Source organism: Pelodiscus sinensis, chromosome 14 (assembly GCF_052426305.1).
Source record: "Pelodiscus sinensis isolate ZL-2025 chromosome 14, ASM5242630v1, whole genome shotgun sequence".
Classification (NCBI taxonomy): Eukaryota; Metazoa; Chordata; order Testudines; family Trionychidae; genus Pelodiscus; species Pelodiscus sinensis.
This window is the reverse complement of record NC_143065.1, coordinates 40,432,393-40,452,184: the sequence shown is the minus strand read 5'-3', so window position 1 is coordinate 40,452,184 and position 19,792 is coordinate 40,432,393. Positions and strand designations below refer to the sequence as shown.

General features: G+C 47.7%; 1 protein-coding gene across 3 annotated transcripts in view; it reads left to right on the top strand.

Annotated features, from left to right (window-relative positions):
* The window catches only part of IGDCC3 (immunoglobulin superfamily DCC subclass member 3), a 226,506-nt gene that overhangs the window by 156,389 nt on the left and 50,325 nt on the right, over window positions 1-19,792 (top strand). For all 3 annotated transcript variants that reach the window (XM_075896898.2, XM_075896899.2, XM_075896900.2), the window contains exon 7: window positions 4,813-4,978. In XM_075896898.2, coding sequence (XP_075753013.2) covers window positions 4,813-4,978 — 166 coding nt within the window. The remainder of the gene's footprint in view (window positions 1-4,812; window positions 4,979-19,792) is intronic.

Here is a 19,792-nt window from a genome sequence, read left to right as displayed (position 1 = left end):
CTGGATCTGGCCTGTGAAGCCACCAGATCTGGCCCGCGGGATCCGTAGGCACACAGCTGCCATGGGCAGGTTTAAAGCACAGTACATGGCCAATAGGAGTTGACTCCGGCCAATTGACTCCGGCCAATTTCTCAGCTCCTATTGGCTGGAAACAACCAGCCAATAGGAGCTGAGAGTTTGGCCTGGGGGATGGGGACATCGCAAGCCTCTTCCCCCCATTGGGAGCTGAAAGCCACATGGCGGGAATAGCCTGCAGCTCTAAGTGATCTGGAGCTGCAACAGGTAGGGAGCCCAGCCTGTCGTGGGAGTGCTGCAGGGTTGCTGGCCAGGAGACACTTATGTAAGCACCTCCCAGCCAGAGCCTGCCTCTGGCACCCCTATCCCTCCCGCACCCCAACTCCCTGCCCCAGGTCACCATCCAAACCCTCCGCATCCCCTGCCCCAGGTCACAACTCCCTCCCAGACCGTGTACCCCTGTCTACACTCCTCCCCCAGGCCAGAATCCTCGCCTGCACCCAAACTCCCTCACAGACCCCACACCATCTCCTGCACCCTAGTCCCTTACCCTGTGCACTCTTCTGTACCCTGCCTCCATCTTAGACCTCTCACCTTCTCTACAGAAAAGTGCGGCCCTTGACCACTTACTAAAATCTTGGAGGGGCCTCCCCCACCAAAAATTATTGCCCACCCCTGGTCTAGATCATCCCTGACAGGTGTCTGTTTAACCTGCTCTTAAATATCTCCAGTGATGGAGAGTCCACGCCCCTCCGCCCCATGCAATTTATCCCACTGCTTAACCACCCTGGCATTTAGCGAGTTTTTCTAATGTCTAGCGGCCTAAACCTCCCTTGCAGCAATTTAAGCCCTTTGTTTCTTGTCCTATCCTCAGAGGCCAAGGAGAACAATTTTTCTCCCTCCTCCTTATAACACCCTTTTAGATATTTGAAAACCGCTATCATGTCCCCTCTCATTCTTCTCTTTTCTCAGCTAAACAAGCCCAGTTCTTTGTCTTCCCTCAGAGCTCATGTTCTCTAGACCTTTAATCATTTCTGTTGCTCTTCTCTGGACCCTCTCCAATTTCTCCACATCTTTCTTGAAATGCGGTGCCCAGAACTGGACACAACACTCCAACTGAGGCCTAATCAGCGCTGAGTAGAGCGGAAGAATGGACTCCTCATGTCTTGCTTACAGCACTCCTGTGAATGCAGCCCAGAATCATGTTTGATGTGTTTGCAACAGTGTCACATTGTTGACTCATGTTTAACTTGTGGTTCGCTCTGACCCCTGAATCCGTTTCTGTAGTACTCCTTCCTAGACAGTTGCTTCCCATTCTGTATGGGTATGTCTGCACAGCGTAGTTATTTTGAAATAACAACAGTTATTTCAGAATAACTTTCCTAGCGTCTACACAGCCATTCCGTTATTTCGAAATTAATTTGAAATAGCGGAGGGCTTATTTCGAAATTGGTAAACCTCATTCCACGAGGAATAGCGCCAATTTTGAAATTGTTATTTTGAAATAAGCGCTGTGTAGATGCTTATTTCGAAATAGGGGGCCTCCAGCCCTTCCCAGGGTGCCCTGCTGGCTGCCCTGGACACAAGGTACCTTCTGACCTGATGCCCTGCTGGAACTGGTTCCAACCAGCCTTAAGTGCGATTCAATGTCCACTCAGTGTGGACGCGCTATTTCAAAATAGAAAAATGCTGCTTCAAAATGCACTTTGTGTGTAGACCTGTTATTTCGAAATAAGCTATTTCGAATTAACTATTTCGAAATTAGATATTTCGAAATAACACTGTAGGGTAGACATACGCTATGTGTGACACGGATTGCTCCTTCCTAAGTGGAGCACTTTGCATTGGATCATTGACCTTGGGCTATGTCTCTGTACATAGGGCGAATTTCACCTTGGCTGACTAATCTTAGGAAAGATGTTTGTCCCCCACATCTCTGGAAGTGTGGTGAGGTAAATGTGGCAAGAAAGGGAGACGTGGAGCTTTCATGGCAGTACCCACTGAGCTTCTGCTTGGAAAATGCCTGTGTAGTGCGCGTCCCTCGCTAAATATCCTTTCTTTAGTCAAAAATATTTCCTGTCCGCAAATCATGTTCTGACTTAGGGCTATACATTAGGGAATTGCCTCCCAGCCAGAGCCTGCCTCTGGCACCTCCCCTCCCGCACCCCAACTCCCTCCCCCAGGTCACCATCCAAACCTTCTGCACTCCCCTGCCCCAGGTCACAACCCTGTTGTCTGTCTGTCTTCCTCGTCACTGCTGCAGGTTGCAATTGGATTTGGATCTTAGCAGCAATACGGAGGATATTACAGCTCTGCCTTTTGAAGTGTAACTGCAGTGTATAAACTCGGCTATTCAAGCATGCATTTCAGGGGCCGCATTCTGGATGCCAGGATATTGCTCTCGTCTGATAAATGATTTTAAGTCTCATCTGAGCCGCGTGGGGCGAGAGGGGAAGCATTTCCTGTTAGAACCCTATGAAAAGTAAGAAATGCTTGTGACTTTGGTGAGCCGAGCTGCAATTCGAACCATTCTGGCTTCTGCCGCTGAGAAATCTGGGCCCCAGGCTGGCGTGTGTAGGCATTGCTGCCGTACGAAATAAGAATCTTTGGAATGGTGCTGCCGGAAACACTCATCACTCTTGTCTCTCTGACTGAAGCATTGCTGATCACTAACCCTGCCTGATGGAGAGATCTCCAGACCACTCCACAGCCAGGCAGATGGAAACGGATGCAGCTCATTTGAACTGTATGTGCACGTATACTGCAATTTCCAGTCATCTCTACAGCTGAAGAGCTTGAGTGTTTAGAGAGAGAGAATAATCGTTATATTTTGCGCTTGAGCATCTGAACACTCTTTGCAAAACATTAATCTAGAGTGCAAAGATATGGCTTCTTGTGTTTTCACTTACCCGGTGAGGCACGGGGGTGGGAGGAGCTATCACTTCTAGCCCCAAGCACCTAGTGCAAGTATCAGGTGGGGAGTTTGACTGGGGTGGTACACCTGTCAAATTGTAATGCAGGTGTCCTACGGCGAGCTCAGGGAGGACAGAAACCTCCCGTGGAGCAGAAAGGCAAAAGCTCGCTTGATCTTGATTTCCAATATGAATACAGACCAGGAAAGCAAGGCCTCATGATCCTTCTGACTTTTTGGGTTTTAAGAAGGAGGTGTTAGAAAAGTTACCACAGAGATAACTGGCTTGTGGTGGCCAAGCGTTCATAGCGATGTCGCTTTTGATCCTTCCATGTCGGCTCTTCCTATCATTATGAAGCAGAATTCACCAAGCGTTGGGTTGTTCACCTACTAATAGGGCTAGATCGCTGGGGCTAGACTGTCGTGAGATAGTGGAGAAGGGTTCCATGTGAACAGCAGTTGAACGTGGGTCGGTCAGTCCTGAGAGAGAGGCGAGCGCCATTCCAAAGGGATGGGCGATGGCCTCTATTGCCCTCAGCTGATCGAAATGGAATAATTTGCCATTCCTGGCTGGCGGGAGGGGGTGGGAGACTTCAGGTTGAACCGCTCTAGTCCGGCACCCTTGGGACTTGACCAGAGAATTTGTTGGACCATGGGAGGTCGATATTGTCTAGCAGCATTGCCAACCCTTCCACTGCTCACTGGGCTGCAAGAAGACTGTTAGGGGTAAATTAGAGCTAAAGAAAGGCACAGAACACTGAGAGCCAGCACTGGTGGCTGTAAACAAACTTTAAGGGACTTGGGAAACTTGGCCACACCCAAGAGAAGTGGCCATCCAGCTAACTCAAATCATGCCAGACCACAGATGTTGCCAGACCTGACAGTGCCGGACTAGAGAGGTTCAATCCATAGTGCGTGGAAGGATGTGACAGTGGCCCTGAAAAGCTGTCCTCAGAAACACACTATATTTTGGGGCACACACTTTCAAATGGGTCTGCAAGGCTGCTGGTTGGGCAGCTTTCCCCGGAGCTTATTTCATGCCATGTACAAAGTGACTGACAAGGAGAAAGACGGAACGATCCCCAGCACATGTTGATAACACGGGAGCTATTCCAGCTTTTGCATTTCACCCCTGGGCTGGAATTCATTTGGATCAACAAAGCCCCAGCACTTTCTTCCAAATGTGCAGGATTTGTTTGCAAAGAGCCGTCACCACACGGGCCTGGTCGCAGCGTATTACAACAATTAACGCAGAGCATGGTAAACAGCCAGGGCCTTCTGGTTCAGGGGAGCCTCTGAGGAAACAAACAAGTGTCCAGGTCTCTTAAAGGGCAGGAAGGGGACATTGTGTTTTTAAGTGGCTAGACCTGCTCATCAGTAGCTCCTCCAGTTCATAGAATCACAGAAACCTAGGGTTGGAAGAGACGTCTGGAGTCATCGAGTTCAGCCCCTTGCCCAAGCAGGACCAACCCCAACTAAATCATCCCAGCCAGGGTTTTGTCAAACTGGGACTTAAAAGCCTCTAAAGTTGGAGATGCCACCACTTCCCTAGGGAACCCAACCCAGTGCTTCCCCACCCTCCTAGGGAAAGTGTTTTTCCTAATAGCTTAGGATCTCCCCCCCCCCATTGCAACTTGAGTCTATTGCTCCTCATTCTGTCTCGTTACTGAAAATCCCCTCTCCTTGATTAACCAGCCCAGCTCCGTTCTTTAGTTGGTTACAATCATGGATCTGATGAGCTGGATGGTTTTCTTTTGCCAGCCTTCGCCACGCTCACAAAACAGACTCGGGTTGTTTTACACCGAGTGATTAAAACCGGCTCAGTGCCAGGGCCATCGCTGGCTCCTGACAGTGCTCCTCATGCTTTAATTTCCTTCCCTTCACAGCCCCTGCAGAGTTCGTGCAGCATCCTCAGTCCATTTCCAGACCTGTTGGGACGACTGCCATCTTCACCTGCCTGGCCCAGGGAGAGCCGCCCCCTCAGGTCACCTGGCTGAAGAACGGGCAGATCCTAGAACCTACTGGTCACATCAAACTGAAGAACAACAACAGGTAAGTCAGCTGGCTACGGATTTCCATCTTGTTGAGTTGGGTGTAGGAACGACTGAAAGGTCAGTGTTGACGGGAAACATATAGTCGGAGTCTGATATTGCACGGGTGTAAATCAGGAGTAATGCTACTGAATTCAATATATTACATTGGTGTGAGGAGCAGAAATCTTATGTGTCGGGAATTTCACCAACCGCTAATCATTTTTGGGAAGTGTGCTGTCAGATTATTTAGATACAGACTCAGGATCAATACGGGCAGCAGGGCAAATTATTTTCACCTGCCCGTTCCCTTTTGAAGAGCAGGTTGTTGAGGCTACTTTGTTGTGAAAGCATAATCCCTTCCTTTTTAACTGAGGTGGTGGAAGTCTCCGTGAGTAATAGTGAATGACAAGCTTTTGCAGTGACTTTTGGGGACAGATGCTGACCATATTTATCCTGTGCACTAGGGATATGAAGGGGTAATCGGTTCCCTAGTTACACGGGAACAGAACCGCCGGGGCCAGCTCACCCCGTGCAGCTGGTACCTGGGCGCCGGCAGCCAGCCCTGCGCGAGGCTGGGAATGGGAGCCCTGCTGGTTGGCGGTTGCTCCAGCTGCGATGGAGCTGTCCCCCACCTGGGATCCTGCTTAATCTGTTAACCGGTTCAACACTAGGTTAACCTAACATTTAACTGGTTAACTGATTAACCAGGATTGTACGTCCCTACTGTGCATTGGCATATCTGTGTCCTAAAATGCCTCCGTGCTGCTGGTCGTTAGATAAATGAGTATTTTCAAGACACTTCCATTCCTGCTTCTTGGTCGCTTTGGAGAGCAAAAGTTCTAGCACAGCGTGAGGCTGGAGCAGAAGACATGGGGCACTTTCACACGTGCTCCCCGAACAAGGGGGCATTTGTAGCAAAAGACTCTCTGTTTTGCCTTACCAGAGAAAGCGGAACTGAGGGCCTTTATTAGTGACGATCAGGGCTCCAGTTGGGGGGAAGTTTCTACACTTTGTCAAACTCTTCAGAGTAAAAACCGTCTTAGCTTAAATAATTGCACAGCTCACAGCATAAGAGAACCCGCTTTTAAAGTACAGTATAAACATGGTGTCCAGTCTGGAAAAAAAAGACATTACGGAACTTGCTTCGGGGAGTTTCCATGTTTGCTGCATCTCTGTGATTCCGACCCCTGGTTTGCTCCGTTCACTAATAAAAAGATGTTTTTATTACCACCCGGCCTGCAAACCCAGTAAAGATCTGAGACCCAGCTTGGGTTCTTGGCTTGTGTGTAATTACCATAAACACGATGCTGTAGGCCAACTGCTGTTCTCGGTGACTTCTTTGCAACTCTGTTCATCTCAGATTCTGGCTTCAACTGCACTTTTGCAGTGTTGTTGCCTTTGGGGAGATGGCATGGGTGTAACTACAGGATGAACCTCTCTCGTCCAGCACTCTCTGGTCCGGCATAATTTTACTTAGCCAGATGTCCACTTATCATGGATGTGGCCAAGTTTCCCATTGTCCCATAAAGTTTGTTGGCTGTCAGTCCTGGCTCTCAGCGTTCTGTGCTGTTCTTTAGCTTTAATGTACCCCAATACCAATATTTCCATTTGTTCTGCAGAGCTTATGGGAGAAAAAAAACAATCATTGAAGTAAGCAAAGGTTACTCTGAATACACACTGAGAGCAGCTCTGAAGAACTCTGAGCAACTGGAAAGCTCATCTCTTTCATCAAGCAAAGTTGGTCCAGTAAAAGCTCTTTTTACACGAGGGCTGTGTCTACACTGGCATGAATTTCCGGAAATGCTTAAAACGGAATACTATTCCGTTTTCAGTTTTTCCGGAAAAGGAGCATCTACATTGGCAGGCTGCTTTTCCGGAAAAGCCCTTTTTCCGGAAAAGCGTCTGTGGCCAATGTAGACGTGCTTTTCCGGAAAAGAGCCCCGATCGCCATTTTCGCGATCGGGGCTTTTTTCCGGAAAAGACTACTGGGCTGTCTACACTGGCCCTTTTCTGGAACAGTGTTCCGGAATAAGGACTTATGCCCGAGCGGGAGCAGAATAGTTTTTCTGGAATAGCAGCTGATTTTGTACAGTAGAGCATCGTTGCTTTTCCGGAAATTCAAGGGCCAGTGTAGACAGCTCGCAGCTTATTCCAGAAAAGCGGCTGATTTTCCGGAATAAGTGGCCCAGTGTAGATACAGCCAGTCAGTTCCCAGAATACAACCACACTTCCATCTGCCCCTTCCTATCCAAGTTCAAATGTTCATGTGGGAACCCGTTTGAGGTAATATTGGCTCGGTAGCAGATTTTCACTACATTTGGGCCTTTTATTTCCCCGAGGAATAGTGTTTTCCACAAGCACTAAATAACTGCATTTCCGTGCTAAAACACAGTTGTGTTTGTGTTGCAGAAATCATATGGCAGGATGCACCCAGTGTGAAAATTATAAGTTTCTATGGAAATATCATGGGACAGCGTCCTGTGAAATAACAGTTGTTATGCCGTACACTAAAATTATCAGCAGAGCTTTATGGTCCCTGGTGTGATAGAAGGCTTACCTGTATTCGCTGTATGCAGGAATCCAATGAACACAATATTGGCTGAGAAAATTCTCTTCTTTCAGTTTTGTCCATCAGGAGAATGCAATGGTGGCATTTGTGCCTACGTCCTGGGGAAGCAATGTTTTTGTTTTTCAGAGCTTTCTCATAGGCGGGGGAGGGGGGGGTATAATCAGCCAGGGGAAATTACCAATGAACTTGGAAAGTGAGAAGCAGACCCTCCCTCCTTGGCTGCCCCAGAATCTGCATGGTGCATAGAAGCAGCTCAGGTTTTTTAGGCAAAGCTGTTGCTTTTTCCACTGGGTGGTTTGGTGTCTCAGGAAGAGACATGGTGTGTTTCCCATGTGGCAGCTTAGGCCAGCTCAGGAGGGCAGGGGCTGGCCCTGCATGGCTGGGGCTAGAAAATTTCAAATCTGAACTAGCCAGGGAATGGAAGAAAGGAAGTAATGTTATCCCCATTTTACAGATCACAGAACTGAGGCACAGGGCTCCATAGATTCCAAAGCCGGAAGGGACCATTCTCTGACTTCCAGTAGAACACGGGCCACAGCACTTCCCCCGAATAAGTCCGAGGGCAGATTTTTTAGAGGAACAGCTAGGCTAATTAAAAAAAAAAAAAAAGTCAGTGAGGAATTAAATTATTCCACAGGTGAATTAGTCTCACCATTAAAAAATTGTGCCTTATTTCTATTCAGAACTTTTCTGGCTTCAGCCTCCGCCCACTGGACTGCGTTAGACTTTCTTTGCTAGACTGAAGAACCCGTTATCGAATATTGGTTCCTCCTGTACATACTTGCAGACTGCAATCAAGTCACCCCTCCCCCTGCCCTTTGTTAAGATAAGGAGATTGAGCTGCTTAAATCTGTCACTATGAGGGAGGTTTTCTAATCCCTTCCTTGTATTGGTGGCTCTGCTCTGAACTGGCTGCAATTTACCAACATCCTCCTTTAATGATGGGCACCAGAACTGAACACAATAGTGCCAAATACATAGGTACAATCACCTCTTTACTACTTGAGACTCCCCTATGTATGCAGCCCAGGATCGCATTAGCTCTTGGAGCCACAGCCTGGGGAACTCATGGTCTGCTGATTATCCACCGTGGCTCCCAACTTCTTTTCAGAGAAACTAAGGTTACGGCTACACTGCAGCTAGAGGGGTATCTACTAGTGATGTTAAAATGCGTGTAATTGACTAACTGTATAACTGCTTAGAATCCCAGCGGTTCCACAGTTACACGCAGGGTGGCAGCCAGCTCCCTGGGGGCCGGTGCACACTGGGAACCATCTTTTAAGCCTGCTCCTTGTGTGTGCCAGCTCCCGCCTGCCACTCCATGCTGTATCAGAGGCAGCAGCACAGGGTGGCGGACAGCTCACTGGGAACCGGACTGGTTACCCATTTAAACAGCTACGCTCTTAGGGTATGTCTAGACTGCATCCCTCTGTTGGCAGAGGGATGCAGATTAGGCAGGTCAACATTGCAAATGAGGCAGGGATTTAACTATCCTGCGCCTAATTTGCATAAAAATGGCCGCCACGTTTTGCCGACAAAAAGTGGCAGTCTAGAGGGGGATCTGTCGAGAAAGAAAGCCTTTTTGATAGTGCCTGTAAACCTCCTTGCAGGAGACATAAGGGATCTGTCGAAAAAGGCTTTTTCAACAGATCCCCTGTAGATTGCCACTTTTTGCTGACAAAGTGCTGAGTCAGCAAAATGCAGTGGCCATTTTTATGCAAATTAGGCACGGGATATTTAAATCCCTGCCTCATTTGCAACGTCGACCTGCCTAATTTGCATCCTTCTGCTGACACAGGGAAGCAGTCTAGACATAGCCTTAGATCCTTAGTATCTACAACATGTGGAGACATAACTGAGCTCCCTTTGATCTAGCTGGCGTGAGTAGCCACAGCCGTGAAGCCGGATCAGCACGGCTGTCCTAGCCCATTTGGGACTCTGGGCAGGCTCACACACAGCTAGGCTGGTGGCTGCAGGGTCCCTGCTGTTGTTAGTTGAGCTGTGTAGACCAAAGTGAACTCATAGATGCCTACACCTGCTGAGATCATGCCTCTGATTGCAGTGGAGAAATAGGCTAAGGGTTTGCCTAAGAGACTCTGGACAGTGAATCCAGTTCTTCTTCTAGCCCAGCGCCTTCCCCACGAGAGCATCCTTCCTCTCCACCTGAGGAAGACGGTTTGATCTGAGGAAGTGGGTCTGGCCCACGAAAGCTCATCATCTAATAAACCATCTTGTTAGTCTTTAAAGTGCTACATAGTCCTGCATTTTGCTTCGGTTAGTACCCAGTGCTTGGAGAAACTCCAGTCTTTGGAGAGAGCCACCTCTTTTGGAATCAGTGTGGCTGACATGAGCATGCAACTCTGGGAGATGCAAAGAACAGGACCCGCCTGAGGGAATTTCCAAAGCCACTGATCCGAGAAATGCAATTGTGAGCGGATTGACGGAGCAGCTGAGTGCTGGGGCAAAGGATGAACCGGAGTAAAGATGGCAATCGTTTGTTTCCCTGCAAGGACCTTTTTCAGCATGTTCTTGGGTGCAGAGCTAAGTACTGTAACCTGCTTAGTTCCAGGCAAAGTGCATTTACAATCAGGCCTTTGGCTTTATCAGTCATTTGCACTCAGAAAATATTTGCCCATGTAATGATGGATCTACAATCTAATGGTAATGAAGCTACTAAACTGCACTTTAAGCTATTTAATTAGATTACCCCGTTTCCTGGAAAATTCATTTGGATTAAAACTCTGCCTTAATATGGCTATAAAGGTCTGAATGCCCCCAAAGGGGTTTTTTGGAAAAAAGAATAAATAATCCAAAGTCACGTTGTGCGTTAATTGATTTCCAGATGTACCACGTGAACAACCACGCTCCTGAAACTGACACAGCTAGAATGACGGGTAAACATACCAAGTGCTGGAGGCCGTTCAGAAAAGGAGCTCTGTCAGAGGAATGCATCGGCTCACAAAGAGCCTGTATTCTCTCCCTTTGCCCTTCTGCTGTCTGGCCTCCATTTGAGCTGTTGTTATGCAGCCGCCTACAAGAACAGTAAGTTGCAGCAGCCAGGAAAACTTCCCCAGTCAAACTCCTTTGGTCCTGCATCAGACTCTAACAAAGATTTTAAAGAAGTCCAACCGCAGGGATTTCCCCTCTTGAAATCGTTGTTACAAATCTGTCACCACCAATGCGAGCACTTCATGGTTATCACTACAGAGCACAGAAAGTGGGGAATAATTTCTGTGAATGGATCTCCCGGTTTGAAAGCAAATTTCAGTTTGTCTACGGGTACATCTACACTGCACCCTTATTTCGAAGTAAGCGATTCCGGAAGAAATACTGTGAACTAGCTTATTTTGAAATAGCGCATCTACACTGCAGGGAAGCCTCAAAATGAGTCCGAGGCTTCCTTAATCTGGACACACTCCCTCTACTTAGAGCCCCAGGAGGCACTGGGGAGTAATTACTCCAAAGTAGCTACCTCGGAAGAGGAGTTATTCCTCGTGGAATGAGGTTTACAGAAGTCAAAATTAGCTGCCCATTATTTCCAATTTATTTCGAAATAATAGAATTGCTGTGTAGATGCTCGTATTGTTATTTCGGAATAACTGTGCTGTGTAGACGTTCCCTATGTTTCTGACTCTGTTTGTCCTCTCCTGCAAACATCTGAGTGCCTAATGCTTATGAGAGCTAATACGCGTGACTAGCAACTGTTCCGTTCCAGTGACTTAATACTCGCCGAAGGCAAATGTCAGTTCATAGATTTGGTCCTAAGTTGTTGTTGATGATGAAGATGATTGAAATTTGCTTTCAAACTGGGAGACAGTGTTATGATTAATAACAGTTATCAATGTATTTATTTCTTGTTCCGTGGTAGAGGACTAGGAGACTAATCACTGACCAAGGCCTAGCTGTGGTATATGCTGCCCGCACATGTAGCAGAAACAGGTCCCTGGCCCAAAGAGCTTGCAACGTCAATATGAGACAAGACACAGCAGGTGGATGTGACAGCCTGATGGTGGGGAAGCACAAGGAAACCGTGATGATCCTGGTCAGCAAGGAAGCAGTTTTCATAGCACCCCATCTGCCTAGCCAGGGTGAAGTTGTTTGTAGACACAAAGGCAGAGGAGTCTTCAGGAGAGATTTGAAGGAAGACAATGAGGTGGCCTTGCAGATGTTTCTGGGAGCTCCCCTTGTGCGTAAGGGCCTTGCAGGTCTCACTGTGTTGTCTAGTTGCATAGGTCTGGTGTTATTTCTGCTCCTTGACTACTGTGCCATAACTACCACCACTGCACGTGTAACCCACACACGTAGGTACCTGCCATCGGAGCCACAGGTCGAGGGTTCGAGCCCCACCTTGGCACCCTTGTGATGCAAGATGGATAAGGGGGGCTTCTCCAGTGGTGCACTAGATAAGGTACCCATCCCATGGAGTGGCACTTAGACCACTTACAGTGAGAGATAAGAACAAGGGAGCTCTACAGCCTAAGCTGAGAACCAGCTGGCTTTATAGCTCAAGCTGTAGAAGCTCCTGCCCTAAACTCCAGAGGTTTCAGATTCAAATCTGCCAAGTGGTGGTTACACACATATTACCCATAGTACAGTCAAAGGGTATGTCTACACTGCGTTCCTCCTTCGAGAGAGGAATGCAGAGGAACGAAATTGCAAATGAAGTGCAGATTTGAATTTCCCACGCTTCATTTGCATAATCGCGTCCGGACGCTATTTCGAAATGCCCTATTTCAAAAAAAGAAATGCTATCTAGACGCGGTTATTTCGAAAGACACCCCTTCTTTCGAAATTTCCCTTATTCCTTATAAAATCAGGTTTAAGCGTAATTTCTCAAGAAGGGTTTTCTTTCGAAATAACCATGTCTAGACAGCATTTCTTTTTTCGAAATAGGGTATTTCAAAATAGTGCCTGGACGCGATTATGCAAATGAAGCGTGGGAAATTCAAATCCGTGCTTCATTTGCAATTTCTTTTCTCTGCATTTGCATTCCTCTCTTGAAAAAGGAATGCAGTGTAGACATACCCAACGAGAAAACCCACAATCCCACTGGTGCAGTGAGATTTGCCCACGAGAATTAATCCAGGCCCTGCAGAAGAAGGATACTGATTGTATTGATGCCCTACAGTAAATCTAAAGCAGTTCAGTAGTTGACTGGCAGTTATTATTTGCTCTACCAATTCCCTGATACTCAGTGTCCTGGGTGTCTGAGATACCAGAATGATGATTGCAGGCTAAATGCCCAGGCCGACAGAAGTGGGACTTACACCTGCTGCTTGTGTGCCTGTAAATACAGTCATTCTCCTAGCATGAGACAGTTCAGACAGAGACTCTTTGGCTACATCTACATTGCATCCCTCTTGCGCAAAAGCCTATGCAAATGAAGCATGGATTAGCATATTGCCATGCTTCATTTGCATAATTAATGAGGCTCCATTTTTGCACAAGAGCCGTTCTTTTTGAAAAAATGAGGAAGAACGGCTCTTGCGCAAAAGCCTCTCGTGCAAAAATCCCCCCTAATTAATTATGCAAATGAAGCGTGGCAATATGCTAATCTGCGCTTCATTTGCATAGGCTTTTGCACAAGAGGAATGCAATGTAGACGTAGCCTCTAAGAGGGTAGCTATTGCATTGTTTTTGCCACACTCCTAGGTATCATTCAGATCAAGAATTGATCTGTGTCTGGAAAATAAAGAAATGCCTAGCCGAGCCCATAGTGGGTAACAGGGAGAACTGGAAGGGGGGGGCAGGGTGTGAGGTGATATCCTACAGTTCCTATCCAGTCCCTTGCTCTGTGCTCCTCCAGCATTCCCCTGATGAAAGTTTCCCGACAGCCCTCTCAGAGATGTAGCCCGACCACACGTGGTTCAGATCCAAGCCAGCACTGGGAAGGTAGCATGCCTTGCATGACATACCTGCCTCCAGCATCATGCCAAACTGTTCAACCATTCCTCCTGCTTCCTTGCTCCTTCCATGTGTGTTTTGCCCATGTTGAGTAGATTGCCCCTCTCAGGCCCTGAGGTGCCCTTTAAAGGAGCCATGTCTCCAGATCGGTCAGGAACACAGCTGACCACAGAAGGGAAGGTTGGACTGCCTGTGAAAATGAGGCGTGTAATCCCAAAAGAGCAACGCTGTTTGTGTCCGAGGTCACAATTAGAGTTGTCAAAGTGTGGGTGGATACCCGATAAACTGATAAGCCTGGTCTTATTGACTACACGCATCCCCCCCTTACTGCCTCTGTATCAGAGGCAGCAAGGGAAGAAGGCGGGCGCCGGTACACGGGAAGCCAGCTTTCAAGCCAGCTCCCCACGTATATCAGTGCATGCAAGCCGCTTGCCCCCTCCTCATAAGTCATGTGCTCCAGCCCCCTAATCATTTTTGCTGCCTTCCTCTGGACTCTCCCTAATGCATCCACGTCCTTTCCGTTAACAGGGGGCTCAGAATTGGACGCCCTACCCTAGAATCCTATTGCCTCTTGAGGCAAAGGGGTGTATCTCTGCCTGTTTGTTCCTTCGGGGGGAAAGGAATCAGTTTGGGGTTTCGGTTTTGAGTTTATTGTGTTCTGTTTCCCCTTCCCTTTCTGCCCTCCCCCACCCCAACTAAACAAGGGAAAACTAGCCTGGAACTTTTCCTGCCATGTGCCTGTCCCAGACTGAACTGCGTCCTAAGGCAGGAGTAACTAGGCATTCAGGACCCCATTGTTTTGTAGTCTGAATGTAAAACAAGCCAACGCCACTTCAGAGGCGTTTGGGGTTGTTTTTCCTAGTACAGAAGGATACAGTGTTCCACACACTTTGGACTTCGGGGCCATTTCCCCCCAGGGCTTCCCACCCCAAAGTGCTATTGACATCAATCAGAATTTTGAGTCAGCGGTGAAGGAAGGAGGTAGAGCGCAGCCAGACAGTCGCTCAGAGGGCACAACTGGACAAAGCTGCGGCCTTAGGGTATGTCTAGACTACACCTTTTTTTCGGGAAAAGGTATGCAAAATGCGCTCTGCATGGCTCCTTTAAATGCGCTCTGCATTTTGCGTATCCTTTTCCGCTTTTTTTTTTCGGAAGAGGCTTTTCCAACATTTGGCTTTCCTACACTGGGCCAGATTTCGGGAAAAAACCCTCTTTCAGAAGAGCCCTTCTGCCTTGTGGAACAAGGAAGATAGGGTTTCCGGAAGAGCGCGTCTGCTCTCCTGTAAAAAAAAAAAAAAAAAGCGGAAGATCAAATGTGTTCCCTGGATGTGGTGGAGTTTTTTTGGGATACCTCTGGTAAAAAAAAAGAAACCCAAACCCCGCAGTCTATACGTATCCTTACGGAGGGCCCCTGGATCCTCTCAGAGGCCCGGGTGGATGTGTTCTTAAGTATCACATGGTGGCCAAAATAATTATGAGAAGGAGGAAATTTTAGGGGACACTTGGCTTTCAAATGTGTCATTGGTGCCAAGGTTAAGGCCATAAATGATCTGCCCAACATTTGGTTTGGACTCTCTTATTTTCTTGAAAATGGTTCGAGCCCCGTTTTCAAGGTGCAGTATCAGATTTTGGCCCATGAGTGAACCCCGGAATTTACAGCGGGGTTTTGGGTGGATGAAAAATTCCATCCCCTGCGGTAGGTGCAAACGACTGCTCTTTACAACAAAAACCTCCGCGCCCTTACTCAGCCAGTTATTTAAGCGTGCCTCATGCACGGGGTGGGACTACTGGCTATGTAATCAGAAGGACATAGGGATTCAGTTGCCAAGCAATGGATAGCCTTTTTGCACAGTAAGCTGACCTTTACAAGCAGAGTCCAAGAAGTACCCTTTCCATTCCCCCATCTGTAAAATGTGAATTCTAATTAGTGTAGGCTCTGAACATGAAAGAGCATCTGATGCAATGCCCTCGCCAGAGGTGGTGGTTTTGTTTGGAAAATGCCAGCTGTGTGGGAACACAATATCTGATCAATGCTGAGCAAAAATCAAAGGCAATTCTGGATCATGGATAATGGTTAATGAAAAATGCATGCGGGCCCCGGCTTAGGGAATGGTGGGATTGCCCATTAAAAGCTGTGAATAAAAAAAATCACTTTTCCTAAGAAGTAAGGCTCTTGCGATGTGATCCCTATCTCAGGCCTTTGAACAGCTCGTTGGAATTTGTTTCATCTACAGACTCAGGGCTGAATTCGGTTCTGGGATTCACGCAGGAGATTTCAGCTCTGATTTACTCAACCTGTATGTGCAGATTCCAGTGGGAGACACGGAGCAGGTAGAGCAGAGTCTGCACACACAGCACAAGAGCCTCAGCTCCATGGACATAAGTGGAATTATGCTTCTTTGCTTCAGCTGTCCCACACTGCCCTGGACTGAGAATACACGTTTGCCAGTGTTGTATACAGAGTGCTTGCAGAGGATCAGGATTGACGGTTCATTATTTTGCAGTTTACAACAACAAAGATGCAACTGCTTCTTAAGTACAGCTTGAACCTCTCTAGTCCGGCACTCTCAGGACCTGACTGGTGCCAAACCAGAGAATTTGCCGGACCACAGGGGGTTCATATTGTCTAGCAGCATTGTCAACACTTCCACTGCTTTCTGGGCTCTTAGAAGACATTTAGGGATAAGTTAGAGCTCAGCAACAGCACAGAACACTGAGAGCCAGGACCGACAGCTGTAAAAAACTTTATGGGACTGCAGGAAACTTGGCCACGCCCCTGATAAGTGGACATCTGGCTAGCTAAAACCATGTTGGACCATGGATGGTGCTGAACCAGGGAGTGCCAGTCTAGAGAATTACAAACCCACAGGCTAGGATAGTTTCCCCAAAGGTGAAACTGGCAAATTCGGACCCTTTTGTATTCCAGTGCAATCTGAGCAACAACATATCGTTACACCAGCGAACGGATGGTGCTTTTGGACAGGAGACATGAGCTTGCGCACTTTTCAAAATCACACAGTTGAGGTTGGTGGATTGAAATACCCCAGGAAAGGGTGAGGCATGAAACAATAACACATTTGCCACCATGAAAGGTTTACTGCTTTTCATCATTTGACCCATAAGTGTTCAGTAGATTGCAGGGGGTCATTTTCAGGCTAGAAATAAATCGCATTAAGGGGTTTATATCGCTAGGCTGCAATCACCATAACTTCAAGTAACAAAGGCCAATATCTACAGAGAAGGAAGGCTCTAAATATTGATTTTCCAGGAAGATTTTATTTACAAACTGGTAATTAAGGGGTTTCTATTATGCCACTGAAAAGGGTGTCAGAACAACTCAGGACTCAGTGACCTTCGCTTATGGATTGTCTCTCTTTAAACTCTATTACCTTTACGGCAGGGTTTCTCAAAGTGGTCCATGGACCCACTCTGCGAAAGCTGCTAACTGGCCATGCCAGTTTCTTTATTTATCTTTCTTTCTTTATTTCTCCAAATAGCTCCGGTTTGCCGTGAGAAGCCACGGCCCAGGCCACGCTGCTTCCTGCGGCTCCCCTTGGCAGCAGACGGCGAACCATGGCCAATAGGAGCCGTGGCTGCGGAGCCGGTAAATAAACAAACCGGAGCGGCCAGTTAGCAGCTTTCTCAGAGTGGGTCCACAGACCACTTTAAGAAACACTGCTTTATGGGTTGAACTCTTCTTATCGGTACTCCTCAAATGGCTTGCTGCAAGCGTAGTGTGTATTAAACCCTCATTGTAGAAAATAATACATTGTAAATAAATGTACAGAAAGTTTGAGTCCTTTCTGGGCTGAATTCTAGTGCACATACTGGATATCATGCTGATAGTTTTCCGTTCCTATCCACCTGCTAGTGTCTGTGCTGCATTGTCAGCTTTTGGATATCAAACGCACATAAGAGACCTGTTGCTCTTGCCACAGGGAGTAAAATAATTCAGGGGGTTGTTATGAAAACAGATAGGGGTCGACGGTCCTCGCAAGATCCTGCTAATGTGACTGAACTGCGTGCACAGATTTGGGGAACAGTCAGGCCCCAGCGTTTCAAGTCTAGAGGCCACCTAGAGAGTTTCCCTGGTTACAGGTCAAGGGGGCCGCATGGTGAAGTCTATTTCAGTTCCCAAAAGCATGAAAAATAAGGAAGACTAAGGAAGGTGGCGGGTTTAGTGGCTAAGCAGCTGCCCCTCGTGCACCGCTCATGCATGGGTTTGATTGTGGTTTGAAGAAATATGCAAAGCCTGCTTGGTAACCTAATTGCCTCTGCATCATGGAGCACCGAATCCCTGGAAGAGAGAACAAAGGCAGTAGTGCGACATCATCATAATTCAGGCTTCTCCGCCCTGAGCAGGGATCATGGATTAGGATCAGGTGGCTTTCTCCTGCAAGATGGATTTGCAGCAATTACAAGGCGGCTGACATTGACAGACCTCGGTCTGTCCCGTTTCATGTGTCTCGATGATTATTTTGCTGCCACTGTGGTTTTTCTCAGTGACCCGTTCTATCTAGCTGGTGTATTAATAACTTGCTGATTCAGTGTCATCACTCACTCGTGTATTTGTTATGTAGGGAAAATGATGCATTTGTAGAGGGGTTCCTAGTTCAGCACCGAGTAGCCTCCCCTTCCTCTTATTATGTCTTAACCTCCCCTGCTAACACACACAGCCAATGCACACCCCCCCAAATAGACATAAGAACTGCCAGACTGGTCCATTTTGCCCAGTGTCTTGATTTGTACCAGAGGTTCAGGAAAGTGTACAGAACCCACCTTCTGGAAGTCACAGGTTTAGGGTTGCCCCTGCATGGGGTTACATTTCTGACTCTCTTGGCTAGGGACCATTGATGGACCTATTGTCCATGAGCTTTTCCAGTTTTTTGTTGAATCCAGTTGTACTGTTGATCATCACAACAGCTTATGGCAATGAGTTCCACAGGTTAGCTGTGCGGCGTGTGAAAAGGTGCTTCTTTTCTTTTCTATTGCACTAGGAGGGTGGAGAAGCACTGGAATGGGTTACCTAGGGAAGTAGAGGAGTCTCCATCCCTAGAGATTTTTAAGTCTAGGCTTGACAAAGCCCTGGCCGGGTTGATTTAGTTGGGATTGGTCCTGCCTAGGGCAGGGGGCTGGACTTGATGACCTTCTGAGGTCTCTTCCAGCTCTATGGTTCTATGATTCTTTCTTCTCTGTAGTAAGCGATCTGCCATCAAACCGTGTAATCAAGAAAATTCTGTCTGTAATGGAGCTAGGCACTAAGCCCAGAAAAAGCCATAGAGAAGTCCCCCAGGAGGCTAGAGAGACTTTGGAGGAACCAACCAATCAGGGGCCAGGAAGGACTATATAAGAGGAGCTGCAGGACTAGAGGCAGCTCAGTTGCAGCCCAGACCACAAAGGTAGAAGGTCAGGGGTGGCTGACTGGCAGAACCAAGGACCGCTCAGAGTGGGAAGCTGTTTATGTGATGACCAACTGGATTCAACACTGTCTCTGGCAGGAGAAGCCCTGGAGGCACCACTCTCCTACTGAGTGGGAAAATAGATTGAGAGACTGGATTCAAAGAGACACGCTACAGAGGGCACCAGGATGGGCCCTGGTTAGAGATGTACCCTGGGTGTGATTTCACTGGGCTGTGTGACTCGGCTGGAGGGCTGAGTAGCTGCAAGGCTTTTAAGAAACTGGGGCAGTGCAGGAACCCGCGCTCGGCCAAACGGGGGCACTCGTGGGAGGTGAGTGCCGACCTCGTTACACTTTCAGTGGCTGCTGTTTAGAGCAGGCAGGCAGGCAGGCGACCTGGTGTCTAGTTCTCTGCAGGTCTAAGAAGACACAACGCCACAGTAGTGAATGGAGTGGCCCCTTCTGACATCCGCTTTGATGCTGACTTTTTGGGCAAGTCACTTAAACTTTCTGTGGCACACTCCCCCTCTCTACAAACGGAAGATAGTGATGCTAACTCACCTGTGTACATAGCGGTGAGATAAGGGCTGGGTATTGCTACAGATGGATCTTAATTGCAACACTGGCCCTAAATGAAACGCCTTCGGACACCGGGAAAACGCGATCCCGACCCAGACTGCAGCTCAGGACCATCTCCGTACGTGCCCAACTGAAACAAGTGCCCACGCACTCCGAGAAGCTTGGATTTGGGTTGGGATTTGTATCTGAACCGGCAGTTTGGACACCTGTAATTATTATTATTGTTTATTTATTACAACTGTCAAATCCTAAAGAACCTGAAGGGTATGTGGCCCATGACTGGGCGTGTTGCATACTTGTGTGTAGTGTGTGCACAGTTGTGTGGATGCGTGTGAAAGAACATGCGTTCCAAGGGCAGATTAGACTGCTGGTGCACTGAGACC